The 18315-nt window shown below is 37.6% G+C and overlaps 1 protein-coding gene across 1 annotated transcript in view; it reads right to left on the bottom strand.

Moving 5' to 3' along the window:
- The window catches only part of SHC4 (SHC adaptor protein 4), a 160798-nt gene that overhangs the window by 103316 nt on the left and 39167 nt on the right, over positions 1-18315 (bottom strand). The window contains exon 2 of the mRNA XM_051980618.1: positions 15550-15620. Coding sequence (XP_051836578.1) covers positions 15550-15620 — 71 coding nt within the window. The remainder of the gene's footprint in view (positions 1-15549; positions 15621-18315) is intronic.

Genomic DNA, 18315 nt, shown 5'->3' on the forward strand with positions numbered 1-18315 from the left:
ATGAGGGAGATCCAGGAAACAGATACAGGACCCAAAGCCAAGGAATCAAGATCCAGATGAGTCAGTCACAGCAGAAATTTCTTAGGGTGCAGACTCTAAACCATCAGGGGCTGAGTTTCTAATCCTGGCATCCTAGGGTCTCCAGGCAGTACTTAAGACAAAACTCTCTCCCAGTACACCAGTATCTCAGAGCATCCCTCCTACCTGTGGCAGAGAGGAAGACCCCTGCATCAGATGGTAACTAGCTGAAAACCAAGACTTTGCCTCCTCCAAATGCCCAAATTAGACAAGTCAGGGTCCCTTCCTGTGGAGGCCCTGTATCAAGTTCTTCTGCTAGGCCATACAATTGCAAGACTTGATTTCTCCTGCCACCCAAGCCGCCTACCATGGCACTTTTTCCTCCCCTGCCACCCTTTTCATGCAATCACATCTGGAGTTAGGCTGTCCTCCAGAACCCCTTCCCCAAGCTCAACTTGTTTTGTCCTAGAGACTGCCTGACATTTCCAGCCTGATAAGAACCCTAACGTAGGAATTCTAGTACTTCAAGCAGACTTGATCCATGGGAAAGAAGGCGAGGAGAATGGAGAAAGGTAGGATGTTCATGCAATCACCACATTTGAAAAGTTGAGATAGACTGAATACAAAGGACATAGGAGTGAAGAAGTAGAAGGTTGTTTGTTTGTTTGTTTTTCCCCAAAAGAAACCCAAGAAGACTCATAAGCTAACAGTTGGTCTAATTAATAGGACTGCTACCCTCAACATTCCCCCCATACTCCATCCACCCCCTAAGACTGCTATTTAAAAGGTAAATAGGTGAGATCCAGAATATATCATTCATGTCCACGTGAGATTGTGTCTCTCTGTATGACAACTAGTTTATAGTTTATGGCAAACATTGTCTACTTCTTGGGGAAGATACCTGAAGGGAGGGAACAATGCTGAGGCTATGGGCTCTTAGCTGGTAAGCATTTTCCTTATCTAGTTTGGCCTAGATCCAATACAAATATCTTTATGCCTTGCTTCCACCAGTATCCCCAGGGCCACAGAGAGAGGCGGCCCCCAAATTCCCAATTCCCAAATTTTCATTTTAGTCCTAAAAATTATTTTTAAAACTATTAATTCAGGAAAACTGTGACCATATATGAGGTAAGACTATATTGAATACCTCAATGAATGTTTCATAAAATCAAAAATACTCCGAAATGCTGCATTCATAGCATGTGTCGAAGCTATTATTCAGAATTGTGTATGTTGAACATATATATATATGATACACACATACACATATATATATGATAGTCTATTCAGAATTATATTAAATATAATTATATTCTGTTCTTTATATGTAATTGTAGTCTATAATTGTCCCATAATTGGCTGAATTTAGTTAAAAATTATTATTTTCTCTGAAATTCATTGATTTTGACCATGGATATTAAAAATAATCAAAAAATAATGATAATTATCCAATAAAGTTAAAAATCTATGTGCCCTAGACTCTGGTTTCCTCCCACACAATGGAACTCCTCCTGTACCATCAGATCCTGCTCTGAACTATAGACCCTAATTACTTGTACTAGTTTCCACCTACCCGTCTCTATCCCCAACTTGTTAGCCCAATGAACACCTTTACTTTCTTCACCTAACTTTCTACTCTAGCTCTGGAAATCAAAATCAACACTACTGAAAGGAGATGACAATCAGTTGTCACATGATTCTATTCATATCTCTGTGACTTCGCAGACCAAAACATCCCTCCCTAGCTGCCATTCCCCTATATGTGTTGTCTGTCTTGCTTTTGTATTTGCATCCCCGATACTTAGCACAGTGCCTGAAACCTAATAAACACTCAATAAAGGCATTTTTGATCTAATCATTCATTTAGAAAACCAGATGAATGTGAAAGAGCAACTAGATGGTACAGTGGTTAGAGTGCTGGTCCTGAATTCAAGTCGGCCCTCAGACACTTGCTGGCTGTGTGACTCTGGGCAAGTCACTGAACCCTGTTTGCCTCAGTTTCCACATCTGTAAAATGGCTGGAGAAAGAAATGGCAAACCAGTATCTCTGCCAAGAAGATCCTAAATGAGGTATGAAGAGTTGGACATGACTAAACAAAAATAACAACTACAACCATGGTGTTTTCAATGCCCCTAAATCACTCATCACAAGAAAAACTCACCAGTTTTGTGAATTACATAATACTGTGAATTTAAAAGAATCACAATGGCAGGTAACTCAAAAACCAGTGGAAAAAAAGACAGGGTGGGTCCAAATAGGTTGTATGTTTCTGTTTATAATCTATGTATAAGAACTGACAAAAGGAAAAAAAAAAAAAAGAGGGCTTGTAAGACTGAAAGGGAGGTGGGTTGATCATGTAAGAAAAATGAGAGGCAAATGATGAACATCCTAAGTTCTACATTGGAACCCTTAAAATCATAAAAAAAAAAAAAATAGAGGAAGGCCTCCAGATAATTGGAGGAGTTACACAAAGATATAGATAAAACTAGGAAAGGTGAATTAGGGATGAAGATGTTGGAACCTGTACCAGTGGAAAGGCTACTCCTATCGCTCCACTGAAATGCATTTTTAAAACCTTTTTCAAAGTATCTTTATAATGACAGTGAAAAAATAATTTCTAGTAGATTCTTCAAATGGATCTTGAGGAACCCAAAGCAGACAAAACCTTCTCATTCAAATCATTAGGGAAAACATTTTACTTTCCTAAGGTAAAATGCATATTTCATTAGATATAAAACTATAGTATTTCATTAAGTAAGTTTTTTCATGCCTTTCTATGGGTATATTTGACTTCTATTATACATTTTTCTGTTTTCCCTAGGAAAATACTGTCCAGAAATGGAGCAAATATTCTTCACTGTCATTGGGATGTTCTGTACTCACTGAATTTCCTCTAGTCACCAAGCTCTTTTCCTGCCAATGAGAGAAGGTTACTTGGGCTGTGATTAGTTTTTAATGAACTTCTGTTCCCTCCCATTTATCTCTGTGTTCCCTATGGGAACTTACAAATTGACGGCTTTATTAATTTTTCTAGCAATTTAGTAGAGTGAAGTTAAAACTTGCTGCTCTGTTATTCTCCCAACTTCCTCCTCTTAAAGGCAGACCCAATCTGAGTTAGATTCCCTAGAGGTGCGCAAGAGTCAGAGGTTCCTACAAAGACTCCCGATAAACTTGGAACTCTGGCTTTGGGACAGAATTCCCTTTATTTTCTTCTCATGCTTAACATTTTTCTTGGAACCCAAAAGGAGACTCAGAAAGGACTTTAGCTATACGTATTTTTCCTTCTGTCAGAAGGTGCCTGAATTTGTGATCAGAGAGGAAAGGGCCATTTCACCCTGGGAAATGTTAGGCTCAAATAAAGTCAAAAGAAAGGCAGAAAGAAGAAATAAGACAAAATTGAGAAGTAAATTTGAGCTGAGGGAGGCAGCATGGCCTAATGTGTAAAGCAGAAAGAATTGGCTTCCAAATAGTCTTCAGTAATAACTAGACAAGATAATTAGCTTCTCTGAGCCTCAGTCTCGCATTTGTAAAATAGAGATAACAAAAAGTTGTTGTAAGGATCAAATAAGGAACCGCATGTAAAGTGTTTTGTAAACCTGAAGGCATTTTATAAACTATTATCATTATCTAGGATAACAGGATTAAAGTGAAAAATTCAATTGATTCCTCAGTTGCAAAAGAGATTGAAATTATGCTGTGATCATTGAGTTACAGTTGTTTGAATTCATGACAACTTTGAGATTGTAATATTATATTGGATATTAAGGTAGTAACTAAACTGAGCTTCTCATATATCCCTAGTGGAGCCATGGACCTCACCTAACGGGTTCATCAGTCCAGATTCAGAGTATACCCCCTGCCACACACAATGCCCTACTTTAGATGTGGGCTTTCCAGGACTAATCTACATGCACTTCTGTCAGAACCCATTTGATCTCTGGGATTTTGGAATCTTCTGTGCTATCCGTGGTACAAATCTGTACAGCCTTATTTGCCTAAGTATAGTTATGTACCACTACAGAAGAGATAAAGGAGCTCATTAAATGGCTCCTCCACTTTAAAAAAAAAATCCAAAAAACTTTGCTTTGAGGGCTTCGTGTGGTAGAGAATGCCTGTAATCCCTGCTCCTGGAGGCTGAGGTTGGTGGATTGCCTGAGTTTGGGAGTTCTGAGCTGCAGGATCCCTCTAGGAAATACTATGTCCATATTAATTTCAGCACCAGCATGGGGAATCCTTGAGGGGTAAATGTCACCAAGATGCCCAAAAAGATGCCTCCTGAGGGAGTTATCAGTGCCCCATGACACTTTTACCTTGAGTGAGATTGAGAGACACAATCTCTAAAGAAAAAAAAAAAGTCTGGAGGTTGAACAGCTCCTGAGGAAAATTCCCAGACAGCCCCACAGAATTTTATGAAACCATATCTTTACATACTTCCAGAAATGATGGTTCAAAAGAGCATTGAATGGAAAGCAATAGTATCTGTTCAGATTCAGAGCTAGCTACTGATATGACAGTCAAAACGAGAAAGAGAATCCTTTTCTTCTTTGCAATGTTTGCCTAAGGTTTGGTAGGGCATGATTAGGGTTTTTGAAAAATCCAGCTTTGCCCCTTAAAGGAAATTAAACATCAGATTTCCAGAATATATATTCAATGCAATGAGGCACTGCTTTGCATTTCTTCCTGATTCTGAGCAATAAGAAGGGCTGGGAACATGTTGATGCTATCAATCATTGAAGAACTACTCCATTTGATTTTCTCAAAGCATATGAGTGTTGCTATTGTTTCTCTCCTATTACTTTCTTGTTTTTAAAAACACTCAATTAAGATTGTCCAAACTAGACACTGCTTGACAAGATTAAATGGGATAGAGGCTAGATGAGGTTAGATATTTAAATAATGAGGTTGGGTTGGTACTGAAGAGAGTGGTAAGAAGGTCAGAAATAGGAGCCAGGACCTCTTCTCGCAAAGCATGCTGAACCAACAGAGGTTTATCGTGGAGTGTTTCCTCTTAAATGGATGGTCAGCATTCTGGACTTCTGGAGGAAAGAGCTATCTTTAAAGGAGTCTAGTTGGGGGCAGCTGGGTGGCTCAGTGGATAGAGCCCCAGCCCTGGAGTCAGGAGGACCTGAGTTCAAATCTGGTCTCAGACACTTAACAATTCTTAGTGACCCTGAGCAAGTCACTTAGCCCCAATTACCTTAGCAAAAAAATATGAAGAAAAAGAAGTCTAGTTAATAGTTCTAGTTCTAGATCTCTGACCCAGAAATGTCCCTCAAGTCAGACCCCACAGGACAGAGCTCCCTCCTCTAAACGACCTCGCCTGGGGCCAGCCTGGCCATGACTTGTCTTGAACCTTAGAGGTCTTGTTTCTTTCATTTGAGGCTTGGGGAGGATGACTACCAAGAAGCCATCACTGAAAAGCCCTGGCAAAAGTCTGCTCTTCATTTACGTGGATTGTCTGTACCAATTCTCAGATAAACTGGCCACATTGAAGATTTCCAGGTATTCTCCCTAGGTCCTACTGTCAGGAAAGGAGGGTAAATAGAGCCCTGCAAGGAGGATATTTCAGCTAAGGGTAGGCGATTCTCCTGGGACATCACCACCACAGTGATGCGTGCAGTGTCAGTGGCCAAAAACGGTTTCAACAAGTGGAAACTCCTGACACGTTTGGGATCAAACTGGTAAGTAATAATGGTAGAGAGTGCAATTGTGGCCTTGTCTCTGGTCCTGAGTCCTTCTCCTCTGGTCTGTTATTAGAATTGGGAAGGGGTACCGGGTTCAAGGGGTCTGTGTTGCCTAGGCTGTTTCAGAAATCACACATAATGGGTATGCACAAAAATAGGAGTAAATAGGATGATGCAAACTTGGTCTAAAGCCAACAAGAGCTGCCAATCTTACTGAGTTTAGTGCCGATTTCTTGTCATTGAGAAAAATCCATCAATCAATAAGTATTTAAGAAACATCTACGATGTGCTGGTCACAGTCTTGTATTGGGGCTACAAGTGCAAAGAATAAAATCATTCCTACTGGCAAGAGGCTTACTTTCTCATGGGGGAGACAAGTAAATATATAAACATATTGCATAAATACAAAATGAATAAATAAAAATATACACAAAGTAGTTCAATTATAAAGGATTTGGGAAGAGAGGGTCCTAATAGTTGGAGGAGGAGGGATTGGGAAAGATGATGCTGGACCTTCATCTAAAAAAGATGAGAACTCTATGAAGCAAAAGTGAGGAGGAAATGAATTTCAAGCATGAGAGATGTGGTGTTGGGTGATGTTGGATGTGAAGAACAGAAGGAAAAAAAAAAGTCCAGGATAGAGTAGGGGAGGGGGAGTACCATCAATGAGATTGTAATGATATTTGGTGGCAAGCTTTTACAGGATTTTAAAAGCTAAACAGAGAAACTTATACTTTATCTTAGAGGCAATAAGAAGCCATTAGAATTGATTGAGCAGGAGAGACATGGTTAGATTTGTGCTAAAGGAAAATTACTTTAGCAGCAATGTGTAGGTGTGATGAGAGACTTGAAGCGGGGATACCAATTAGGAGTCTGCTACTATATCTTGGCTAAAAATGATGAAAGCAGTAAGCTGTATAGATAGAAAAAAAGAAATTGGATATAAGTTATTGTGAAGGTAGAAGGAACAAGATTTGGCAACTGACTGTATACATGGAGTGAGAGAGCATGAAGAGGTAAGGATTACACCCAAATTATGAATCTAGGTGCTTGGAAAGCTAGTGCTGCCTTAAACAAAAATAGGAAAGTTTCAAAGAAGGGAAAATTTAAGGAAATGATAAAGGGAATGATAAAGAGTTCAGTTTTAGAGAGAATGAGTTTGAAATGTCTCCAGGATATCCAGTTTGAAATACTCAATTGACAACTAGTGATGTGGGATAGAAACTTAGGGGAAAGTCTGGGACTAGATATACAAATCTTTGACATAAAGATAAACTCTAAATTTATGAGACTACTGAAAAAGAGTATAGAGACAAAAGTAGGATCCTCTGATGAAACTTTATTTTTAAAGAATAGAGGAGACTTGGACATGTTTGAAAATGGTAGTGAAGGAACTAGTAGATAGGGAGAAGTTGAAGATTAAAGAAGAGATAGGGAAGAGTAGTCCAGTTCAGAAAATCTACTCTTCGTCCCCCTTTTACCCTTAATTACATGAAACAAAGCTAGCTAGAATAGACTTTAACATAACAAAATATCAAATAAACATCTCCAAGCTCAATCATTTAACAAATGTTTATTAAATTCCAACTCTATTATCATGCTAGACAAAAAGGTAAAATTACCTTTCATAATAGCCTTCATAACACTTGACCCCTTTTTTCATTCTAATAGAGCCCATCAAACTTCATTGGAAACCATAAAAACTATGACTATGTGATAAATTGATTTTTGAAAAAAAGACATGTTAAAACATCTTGCTGAAAAGTTCTCAAGACAGGTTTAAAGATAGCTTTTAACTAAAAATATCAGATTTCTGTCTTAGTTCAAATGATCAAGAAAAGAGGTCTGGGTCTTAGGAACTGAAATAATATACCAATGAGTAGCAAGCAGTGAAAAGTAAAAATTATCCATTCAACTTTCAGATTTTGATTCATGTGTCCCTATATGTGTTTTGTATATTTAAGATCAAAAATTTAAAATTTTGTGTATTGTATACTTAAGATCAAAGATTTAAAGTTTAAAGGAATCAAATGGGATCATGGATTTAGCGCTAGAAAGGATCTTAAGGAACTATCTAACCCAATATTCCCATTTTACAAAAAAGGAAGCTGAGATCTAAAGAGATTAAATGATTTGTCCAAGATGACACAGTAAGTATCAGAAGTGGAATTTAAATCAAGATCTTTTGGTTCCAAAACCATTGCATTGTTCAATAATTTCAATTTTCCTCATTTTATAGATAAAGAAATCCATTCAAGGGTCATACATACAAATATACAAGAGAAAACTTCTGTGATACTTAAATGTGGTCAATCCTATCCACCCAGGACCTACTCTGACCTATCATGAGCTAGAACAGGCACATGTTCATATACATATAACTCCCTTCATCCAATTTGCCTGTAGATAAGCATACCCATCTGAGCCCAGACATACATTCATAAACAAGCCCACATCCTCATACACAGTCATTAGTTAATTTAAAGACAGGTTAGCCAAATTTAAAATGAACAGGAGTTGCAGTGGGGGTTATAATAATATACAGATATTTAATCTTTAATTATAGGGATAAGGACCAGATTTATGATTTCAATGGGAAAGGGAACTCTTGGGAAGGAAATACCCTTGGCTCAGCATTTTCTTTACAACCTAAAGTCTTAGAGAGCTGCCAGGAGCTCTTAGACATTGAATGTCTTGCTTCAGGTCACATTGCCGACAGGTGTCAGAAATAGGATGTGAACCCAGTTTGTCTTAATTCCCAGCATGACTCTCTGAACAATACTCCTTACTCCTATTGCTTCTATAATTATGTATTTACCCATTTCAAAATACTTTTCCCAAATAAAAAGCTGAAGTTTTTGTAAATCCCTGGCAATTCACAGATTTTTGTATAAATATCCTGTAGCTCATGTACCCCTGTAGCTGTTCTGCAGGTGATGGCTACACACACACACAAGCATGTGTTCCTCTCCAAAGAACTCTCCTTAATGTCTTACTGAAGCCAAAGAATTAAAATTTCAAGATAGTGAATTAAATTTGCAGAGTCATTGCTAAGGAGCAATAACATTACAAACAGGAAATTAGTCCAATTACAATATCCTCTGAATTATGATCTCTGCTTCTTTGCCTCTTTACCTCATACCCAAATCACCAAAACAGACTGCTTACTGTCCATAGCAGCAGGATAGGAAAAGCACAGTGCTCTCTCTCTCTGTCTCTTGTCTCTGTCTCTGTCTCTGTCTCTGTCTCTGTCTCTGCCTCTGCCTCTGCCTCTGTCTCTGTCTCTGTCTCTGTTTCTTGTCTGTTTCCGTCTCTGTCTTTCTTTGTATCTCTCTGTCTCTGTCTCTCTCTGTGTGTCTGTCTCTCTGTCTGTCTCTCTCTCTGTGTCTCTGTCTCTTTCTCTGTCTCTGTCTGTCTCTCTCTGTCTCTCTGTTTCTCTGTCTCTGTCTCTCTCTCTGTCTCTCTATCTGTCTCTCTCTGTCTCTGTCTCTGTCTTTCTCTCTGTGTGTGTCTCTCTGTTTCTCTGTCTCTGTCTCTCTGTTTCTCTCTGTCTCTGTCTCTCTCTGTCTCTGTCTCTGTCTGTCTGTCTCTGTCTCTCTCAATCTCTGTCTCTGTCTCTCTGTCTCTCTCTGTCTCTCTGTCTTTCTGTCTCTGTCTCTGTCTCTCTCTCTGTCTGTCTGTCTGTCTGTCTGTCTCTCTCTTTCTGTCTCTGTATCTCTGTCTCTGTCTCTTTCTCTCTTTTGAAAAGGAAAGAAAAATAGGTTACCATATGCAAGCTCTTATGTTAAGCAAGACAGGATAAATCCAATGCCTTATCTTAATAGGGAATAATCCTAGACCAGTTATCTAACAGATCCTAATTTTGCTTCATAGAAGCAGGAGCCTCAATTTCATGAATAAGGCAAACTTGATTAATGCCAGGCTACTAGTGCCCAGCAGTTCCCATGGCTCCAGCAGAAGTTCTGGTTTGTGACTGGTTTCTCCAAGGTTTGGCCAATCCAACTATCAGCTTGTCTATTTTGATTACTAAGTATATATTAAAAATTTTAAGCAACTTTGAGAGGAAGTGAACAGATTAATATGAGAGTGATTAGGGGTCCCCCTGCACCAACGAAATACAGAAAATCTTGAAAGGATTACTTTCTGTTTTTAATGATTTTAGAAAATAAGTTTTATTGATACCTTTTGTTATTATATCACAGTCATCTTGAAAAATATTGGTTCTTTATCTTCCTCTAAATTAAACCTTCACTTGTGATAAAGAAAAGCAATCAAGCAAAAAAAAAAAAACTAATAAGGTGGCTGGTCTGACAATGTATATTAAATTCTGATGATGATATATATAATATTCTCTTCCAAAAGCACATAAGCTCTTTGAGGGCAGATACCACTTATTTTTCATTTTTTTTTTTGTCTCTCTAAAACCTACATAGCTCCTGACATACAGCTTGTACTTCCCAAAATGCAGGTTTAACCATGTCACCCTCCCAACTCCCTACTTGATAACCTCCATTGGCTGTGGCTACCTATCACTCCCAGGGTTAAACAAAAAATCCTGTTTGGCTTATAATGCCCTTCAAAACCTGGCCCCTCCCCACATTTCCTGTCTTGGAACCCTACCCCTTACTCTCCAGCCTCCCCCCTTCCCCCATGTATTCTAAGATCTCAATAACACTGGTCTTCTTGCTAACCTGTACTTCCCCATGCCTGGGATTATTCTTGTTCCTGACTTCCTTCAAGTCCTAGCTAGAATCCCATCTTGTACAAGAAGCCCTTCCTCACACTCTCTGCTGATCACCTCTCATCTGTCCTGTTTGTAAAGTGTTGTTTTAAACTTGTCATCCCATTGGACCGTGAGCTCCTTGAGAAGAGAAACTGTCCTTTGCCTTTTCTGGTAACTCCACAGTCCCTGGCACATCATAGATGCTTAATAAATGTTGATTGACTGAGTGATAGGGAAGCATTTCTCATGACAACCAAGTTAGGGCCCAAGCTTGATCCAGCCAAGTTTTCTGAGCCAAAGGCTAACACTGCCTTCCTCTTGCATTTCTTTGACCCAAGGCACATCTGTTGGCTTGTGCTGTTCTTCCACCACTGAGAAAGGTGTATTTTTCCCCATCTGGACACAGAGTCAAGAGACACAAAAGCTCCTTTTAGCTTCTCGCTAGGGCAACATTCAGTCCAGCCCACTCAGGTAAGGGAAGCTCTTGCTTCAGGGAACTCAATTTCTTTTTGATCACTCGTTTTCAGCAGCCAGTTTTTGTTTTGTTTTCAGATGTAGAGCCATAGGGGTGGAAAGAGTACCTGTCTGAAGGACAACACGGTTTGGGTTGGAGTCTTGCCTCTGGTACTTCCAGGCAATGGGATTGGGGCTCCGAGCCCATCTTACCTCTCTGCTTCCATTTCCCTCTAAAAAACGAGGCCATTAAAACCTACAAAAGCTACCTCACTGGAAATTCTCCCAACAGCTTTAAAATAACACTTCAAATTGAATTTTGAAGCAGCAAAGCCGACCAAAGGTCAGGGTGAGACATTTTTCTAACCTAGGACAATTTAGGATGTTGGCAGGAGAGGTGAGACCTGGGTGGACAGGACCAGCAGCAGATTTTTGGAGGAGACTGTGGCAGCTCCCAGAGCTCCCAACCAGAGACAGTAAGGTTTGACAGGTGCTCAGAAAGGAGCTATGAGGGACCCTTTGTTAGCACCGGGTATCACTGGAAATTTTGGGCAACTCTATTGCCCGGGATGGTTCTGGGTCACAGTTCTAGGGCAGAGAAGAGTGTGTATGGCTGGTTGCATGGGAGCAGGAGCCCTGGTCTCAATTCCAAGGCAGAGAGGAGCACTAGCACTTATAGCCACAGGAGACCCAGCTAAAGTTCCAGGGCCAAGAAGACCGCTGTGTTTGCAAATCTAGGAGAATGAGGGTCTTCTTAGGGGAAGACCAGAGTATCCACTAGGAGAGCAGTACCACATCTCTGGGTAGGTCACACCACCTTGGAGCTCCAAAAACTTGTAGACCTCCACAACTAGTTCTGGTTTTTTCATCAGGAATAGTTGGGAGTCCTCTCTTTCATTAAAAATCTATTTTCTTCCCTGAAGGATTACATTCAATTCTGCTGGATTTTTTTAATTGTAATGCTAGCTCCTTTACCTTTTGGAATATCATATTCTAAGTCCTCTGATCTTTTACCATGGAAGCTGTTAGATCTTGGAATCCTGATTCTATAATATTTGAATTTTTTTTTCCTTGTTGCTCACATATTTTGTCCAGGGTTCATAGGAGCTCTGGAATTTGACTGTAATTTCCTTGGGAGTTTTCATTTGGGGATATTTTTCAGGAGATGATCAATGGATTCTTTCCATTTTTTCTGGATCTAAGATATCAGGGTAGTATTTCTTAACAACTTCTTGAAATTTGATATCTAGACTTTTTTTGATTATGGCTTTTAGGGAATCAAATAATATTTAAATCATCTCTTCTCAATCTATTTTCTAGGTCACTTCATTTTCCAATGAGAGTTCACATTTTCCTCTATGTTTTCATTTGTTTGACTTTGTTTTATTGTTTCTTGATGTCTCATAAAGTCATGAGCCTCCATTTGTCCAATTCTAATTTTTTAAAAATTTCTTTTCAATGAGCTTTTGTATCTCTTTTTTCATTTGACCAATTCTGATTTTTAAGAAGCTGTTTTTTTCCTGGGACACTGATGCATTGTTGGTGGAGTTGTGAACGAATCCAACCATTCTGGAGAGCAATCTGGAATTATGCCCAAAAAGTTATCAAATTGTGCATACCCTTTGATCCAGCAGTGTTTCTATTGGGCTTATATCCCAAAGAAATACTAAAGAAGGGAAAAGGACCTGTATGTGCCAAAATGTTTGTAGCAGCCCTGGTTGTAGTGGTTAGAAACTGGAAATTGCATGGATGCCCATCAATTGGAGAATGGCTGAGTAAATTGTGGTATATGAATGTTATGGAATATTATTGTTCTGTAAGAAATGACCAGCAGGATGAATACAGAGAGGACTGGCGAGACTTACATGAACTGATGCTAAGTGAAATGAGCAGAACCAGGAGATCATTATACACTTCGACAACGATAATGTATGAGGTCATACTTTAATGGAAGTGGATTTTTTTGACAAAGAGACCTAACTGAGTTTCAATTGATAAATGATGGACAGAAGCAGCTACACCCAAAGAAAGAACACTGGGAAACGAATGTGAACTATCTGCATTTTGGTTTTTCTTCCCGGGTTATTTTTACCTTCTGAATCCAATTCTCCCTGTGCAACAAGAGAACTGTTCGGTTCTGCAAACATATATTGTATCTAGGATATACTGCAACATATCTAACATATATAAAACTGCTTGCCATCTGGGGGAGGGGGTGGAGAGAGGGAGGGGAAAAATCGGAACAGAAACGAGTGCAAGGGATAATGTTATAAAAAAATTACCCTGGCATGGATTCTGTCAATATAAAGTAATTATTAAATAAAAATTAAAAAAAAAGAAGCTGTTTTTTTCAATGAATTTTTGTGGCTCTTTTTACCATTAATCCAATTTTGTTTTTTTAAAGTGTTGGTTTTTTCAGTATTTTTGTGCCTCTTTTACCAATTTATTAGCTGCATAATTTAAAATAAGTTAATTCACCCTTGTTAAGCTCAGTTTCTTAATCTGTAAAGTAGATAATAATAATAATATCTTATATTAAATGATTAATTGAGCCTTTAAAAGAATGTGGTAAAAGTGTTTGAAAATCATTAAATGTTTAATGGGATATATTTGCTTTAAAAATAGATAATACTGGGGCAGCTAGGTGGTGCAGTAGATGGAGCACCAGCCTGAAGTCAGGAGGACCTGAGTTCAAATCTGTCTCAGACACTTAACACTTCCTAACTGTGTGACCCTGAGCAAGTCACTTAACCCCAATTGCCTCAGCAAAAAGCAAAAAAAAAAAAAAAAAAAAAAAAAAAAAAAAAAAGATAATACTGATAACTTACTGTTGGAAAAAAAAGCAACAAATGTCTCTTTAAGTTATCCTTATCTATGTTCCTTGGGACTTTCTGCTTGGGCACAGTCATATGATTTTATCAGTCTTTCCTGACAATGTGTTATAAAATCCTAAACTATTGAAGTTGGAGAAACTAGAGCAACATCCAGCCAAAGGGAGGAAATTTACAAGTTTCCTTACAGCAAAGGGCAAGTTTCATCTGAAATTATTTGGCTATCCCTGATGAAAATTATGAAATCATATGTGCTAATAAGTAGTATGTGTTGAATCTTTGAACCAATTTAATAACAATAGATTTTAGATTCAAAGATTTAATCTTGTGCTACAGGTTAATAGGTAATCTGTTAGTATGTAGACTTAGAATAGCCAGATTTTTAAAGAAATTTTGAGTCAACTATCATGTACTTGCTGCATATATGAGACTCCAGAATGTGATTATTCTTAATTTATAGAGGACAAATGAAATGTCCTTATGTATGCTCCTTGTTAACTATTATTGAAACATAAGCAAAAATAATTATAACCTGAGCCGAAGCTATAATTAATGAAATTTTACTATTTGAGGTAAAATCTTATGGGACTATAATCTGATATTATTCTAAATTTTGATTTCAAGTATGATTGTCTGAACTGTTGTAAAACCACTAGTTCATCATTCGGGGGAATACCATGTGCTGTCCAAAAGGAGTGTGGTCTAAGAACTGCTACAGATAGATATCTGAACTTAGGAAAACTTGACAGAACAATCTTGTAAAAGTAGGAGCCTCTTTTGCAACCAGGAAATTTTCCCATGTGGTTAATTCTGAACAGGAATATAACACCCTGTGAATAATATGGAATATATATCCTAAAAAGAAGAAAATAAAACAAAAATGTAAAAGCTGTTATAAAATTTAATGGTTTGTGGTAGACTTTGAAAAAGCAATAAGTTTTGGCTATTAGAATTATAAGAATTAGGATGTGTGTGTGTGTGTGTGTGTGTGTATTCATTTGCCTTCCAAATGTGTCTAATGGGAAATATAGGCTTGAGTATGTTTTAATAATAAGTTCCCAAACTTAGATTAAGTTTTTACATATAAATTGCATTAATAATTGTAAAGAATTATAAATTAAATCATATCCCTCACCAACTTGAAGTCCCTGTCTGATAATATTAAGCAAAGGGAAGGCTCATTTTCCAAGTCAGATGCTCTTCCTTTAGTCTCTGGATAGCACATATCAGGTACAGAGTTTGAATAAAGATAGAGCAAGTAGTATATAAAAAACTGAAATTCTCTGAAGTTTCAGGTGAATTGTTGGTTCCTAATTTGTTTTTCTTCTAACTTTCATGTCACTAGGATTAGATCCATACGGTTAACTTAATTCTTACCATATGAACTAATTATTGGAAAAGCAAATTTGGGAAGTTGTACTATATTGTATTGAGTCTTGTTACTAGCAGATTTTAGCAGAATTACCTAGAAATCTTTGCAAGTGACTTGGAAACACAAAAGCAGAACTACTAGAAGGAGCCTATTTCAGAATGTCCAACAAAGACAATTGTTCCAGGGAGCAGACAATTACACTGGACACCTAAGATTCAAGTTGAAATGTGATACTTAAATAAGTATTGGGAGTTGATTACCAGGTTATAAGAAAACTTGAGGTTATTGCTCTCTTCAACTAAGTTTGTTAAATATTTAACTAGGATACCTTCCCCAAAATCTCTGAAAACCCACAAAGGAACTAGGAGTGAGAAGTAATAACTTAATTCCCTCTACAGATGCTCAGCCAAAAGCAATTTTAAGTTTCAACTATGGCAATAAGGTTCATTGCCATGCCATGGTCTTACCTTGTAACTTGGGTTCTCATGCCAAAATCCAAGGATCTCATCGACTGCAGCACTTCAACACAGCCTATGTACTGGAGTAAGGGGGGAAAAAAAGCACATGTAGGGAAAAAGGCCAAATCCATAGAAAAATGTAGAACATGACACAAAGAATATACCTTTCATCTTGGCAACCCCACATTGAAGATATTAGAAATTATCTACTTCAAATCATCAAACCATTCCTGCTGGTTTTTCCTGGGTTACACATTTGAATATTAGTCTTGGGCATCTGAATATCAAAGGAAATTTGTGATCATTAAGATTCTGGGTAAAAATACACAAATTTATCATTACCCCCATTAAATGGAGGACAGCATTTCTCCAAGTCTTTGCTCTTTGGGTTGCTTTGTAAGAATGAAGGGCCTTCCTTGAAAATGATCTGGAAGGGTTTTCTGAAATTTTCTTCCACAAAATGACTAATATATGGAAATTTGTTTCAAATGATTGCACATGAATAACATATCATTTTACTGTCTCAAGGAAGAAGATAGGAGGGAGAAATAGTATTTGGAAGTTAAAACTCTTTTTAAATGAATGTAAAAATTATTTTTACATATAATTGGAGAAAACAAAATGTTATTTTTTAAATTAAAAAAAAAAGAAATGATAGCCTTCCTGTTTGGCTTTCTTTTTGAAGTAGCTTCTGGGAGTCCAGCCAATGCTGTGGATGGATAGCCAGAGCTATCAGAATCGGATTCTCCCTCTGCTAAGTCATTGAGGGTTTTTAGGGGAAGACTATTATCTTTTTACATGATTAGAAACCAGGTGACTAACCCCTCAAATCTAAGTTATTGGGATAGTTAAACACAATGACAAAGGCTGTACCTTTTTAAAAAATTCTTTTCAGTGTCTTGAGCAAAACTGGTTTTTATTAAATATTTATTGTGGAAACAAGAGGAAGCCAGGGGAAAAAACTCAGCGTATTTTGTCCCATTCTGACATAAGGTTTCCTCAGCTGTGGAGCTCTTGGTTCTATCTTCCCTCTCCCTTTTGTCCACTATAATTTAGTAGATAAATCCTAGGAAGCTGCTTGTGGTACCAAGAGTTTCAGGGAAGGTTACTGAGATAGTAAATTGGAAGGACAAGATGCAGCCTAGACCTCTTCTGACTTAGCACTCTGGATAATTCAGCTCAAGAAGCAATTAAACCTGGTAGTTGCAAAACACTGGTGTAAGACAGGGGAGATACAAAGAAAAAAGGAAAAACCCCTATCCTTAAGGACTTTACATTCTCTCAGAGACAGTCAGATAAAGAAGTGGAATATAGAAGTGTCAATCTCATGGCTCAAACTAGATTAAAATATAATTGGCAAATGCTTCACAAAATAAATAAAAATACAACACAATACAATGAAGACAATGCTAATTTGTGATTTTCTAAGTCAATATGCCACCTATAAAGATTTTTTTGTATTTGAGTATAATACCACTAGTGCTGTTCGAAATTCAGATATTTACTAATGTGTTTAATCTGGGCAGGTCACTTATTCTCCTGTAGGTGACATGCTGAATTCTGACCTGGGTCCTAGGCAAGCTTATAAAAATTACTAACATAATAATTTTCTAAAATCATTAATATAATTATATTTAGACTTGTTGGGCTCACAGGAGGACCACTTGCCCAGTAAACTATTCCTTGAACCCAGGTAACCAAATTGCTGTTTTGACTAATCTTGTTTTTAACAAATCCTGTGGCTAAGCTACTATCTGAAAAAGGTTCTGTTTTTAGGAGACTTAGTATTTCTAATATGACTTAGAACCAAAATTATGGTATATAAGTTTTTTCTCCCTAACCCTAATTGCCAATTGGTTACCCACGCTATTTGGCCCACCCACTTTTATGAAATAAAACTTTGATTTAAAGAGAATCCTGTGTGAGTATTATACTTGATTCAGAACCAAAAACTTTCCCACAGTTCTCTCAGACTCAATTTCCTTATCTGTAAAATAGTGATAATAATAACACCTATTTCACAGGGTGAATTTAATAATAATAGGATAATAGATTTGAAGCTGGAAGAGACCTTGGACATTAACAAGTGCACATTCCCACCCTTCACTTTAATTTGGGCAATTAGCTGGTACAGTAGCTAGAGCACTAGATTGGGTAGGAAGGCCTGAGTTCAAATCCTGCCTCAGACAATAGTCAAATGACCTTGGATAGATCGCTTCCTCATTCTGCCTCAGTTTCCTTATTATGTAAAATGAAGAGGTTGAACTTGAAGGCCTTAACATCCTTTCCATTTCCAAATCTGTTTTTTTCTCTCTACTCTAGCCAACTATTCTACCTTCTAGTCGAATATTCCTGAGAATTGCAGAATTATTGAAAGGGACAACTTTAATCTATCTTCTTTACCAATGATGAAATAAGAGACCAGAGAAATGACTCTCTCCAATTTATGCAGCTGCTTCAAGGTTAAGTGACTGTGTAATTTCTATTTTTGCTACCTAAATCCAAAAACTTGGTGGCAAGGTAGAAAAAAGAAAAGATTTGGGTTAGATTTGTGCGTAGAGGAAGCTTTTTATTTAGGCAAAAATCTTATAAAGTCAAGTAAAAAATTCTCAAGAAAAGTGGATTCCCCAGATTGCTCCCAACTGTATGCTAGAACTAGGCAAGTGAGCTAATTGTTAAATTTTTCAGTGTGAACATTTACATTTTGGAAATCAACAAACACAACAACTCAAGGATTGAATTATGGTATTGTGGATTGTCTAGATTTAAGAAAGT

The sequence above is a fragment of the Antechinus flavipes genome, chromosome 2 (genome assembly GCF_016432865.1).
Source record: "Antechinus flavipes isolate AdamAnt ecotype Samford, QLD, Australia chromosome 2, AdamAnt_v2, whole genome shotgun sequence".
Taxonomy (NCBI): domain Eukaryota; kingdom Metazoa; phylum Chordata; class Mammalia; order Dasyuromorphia; family Dasyuridae; genus Antechinus; species Antechinus flavipes.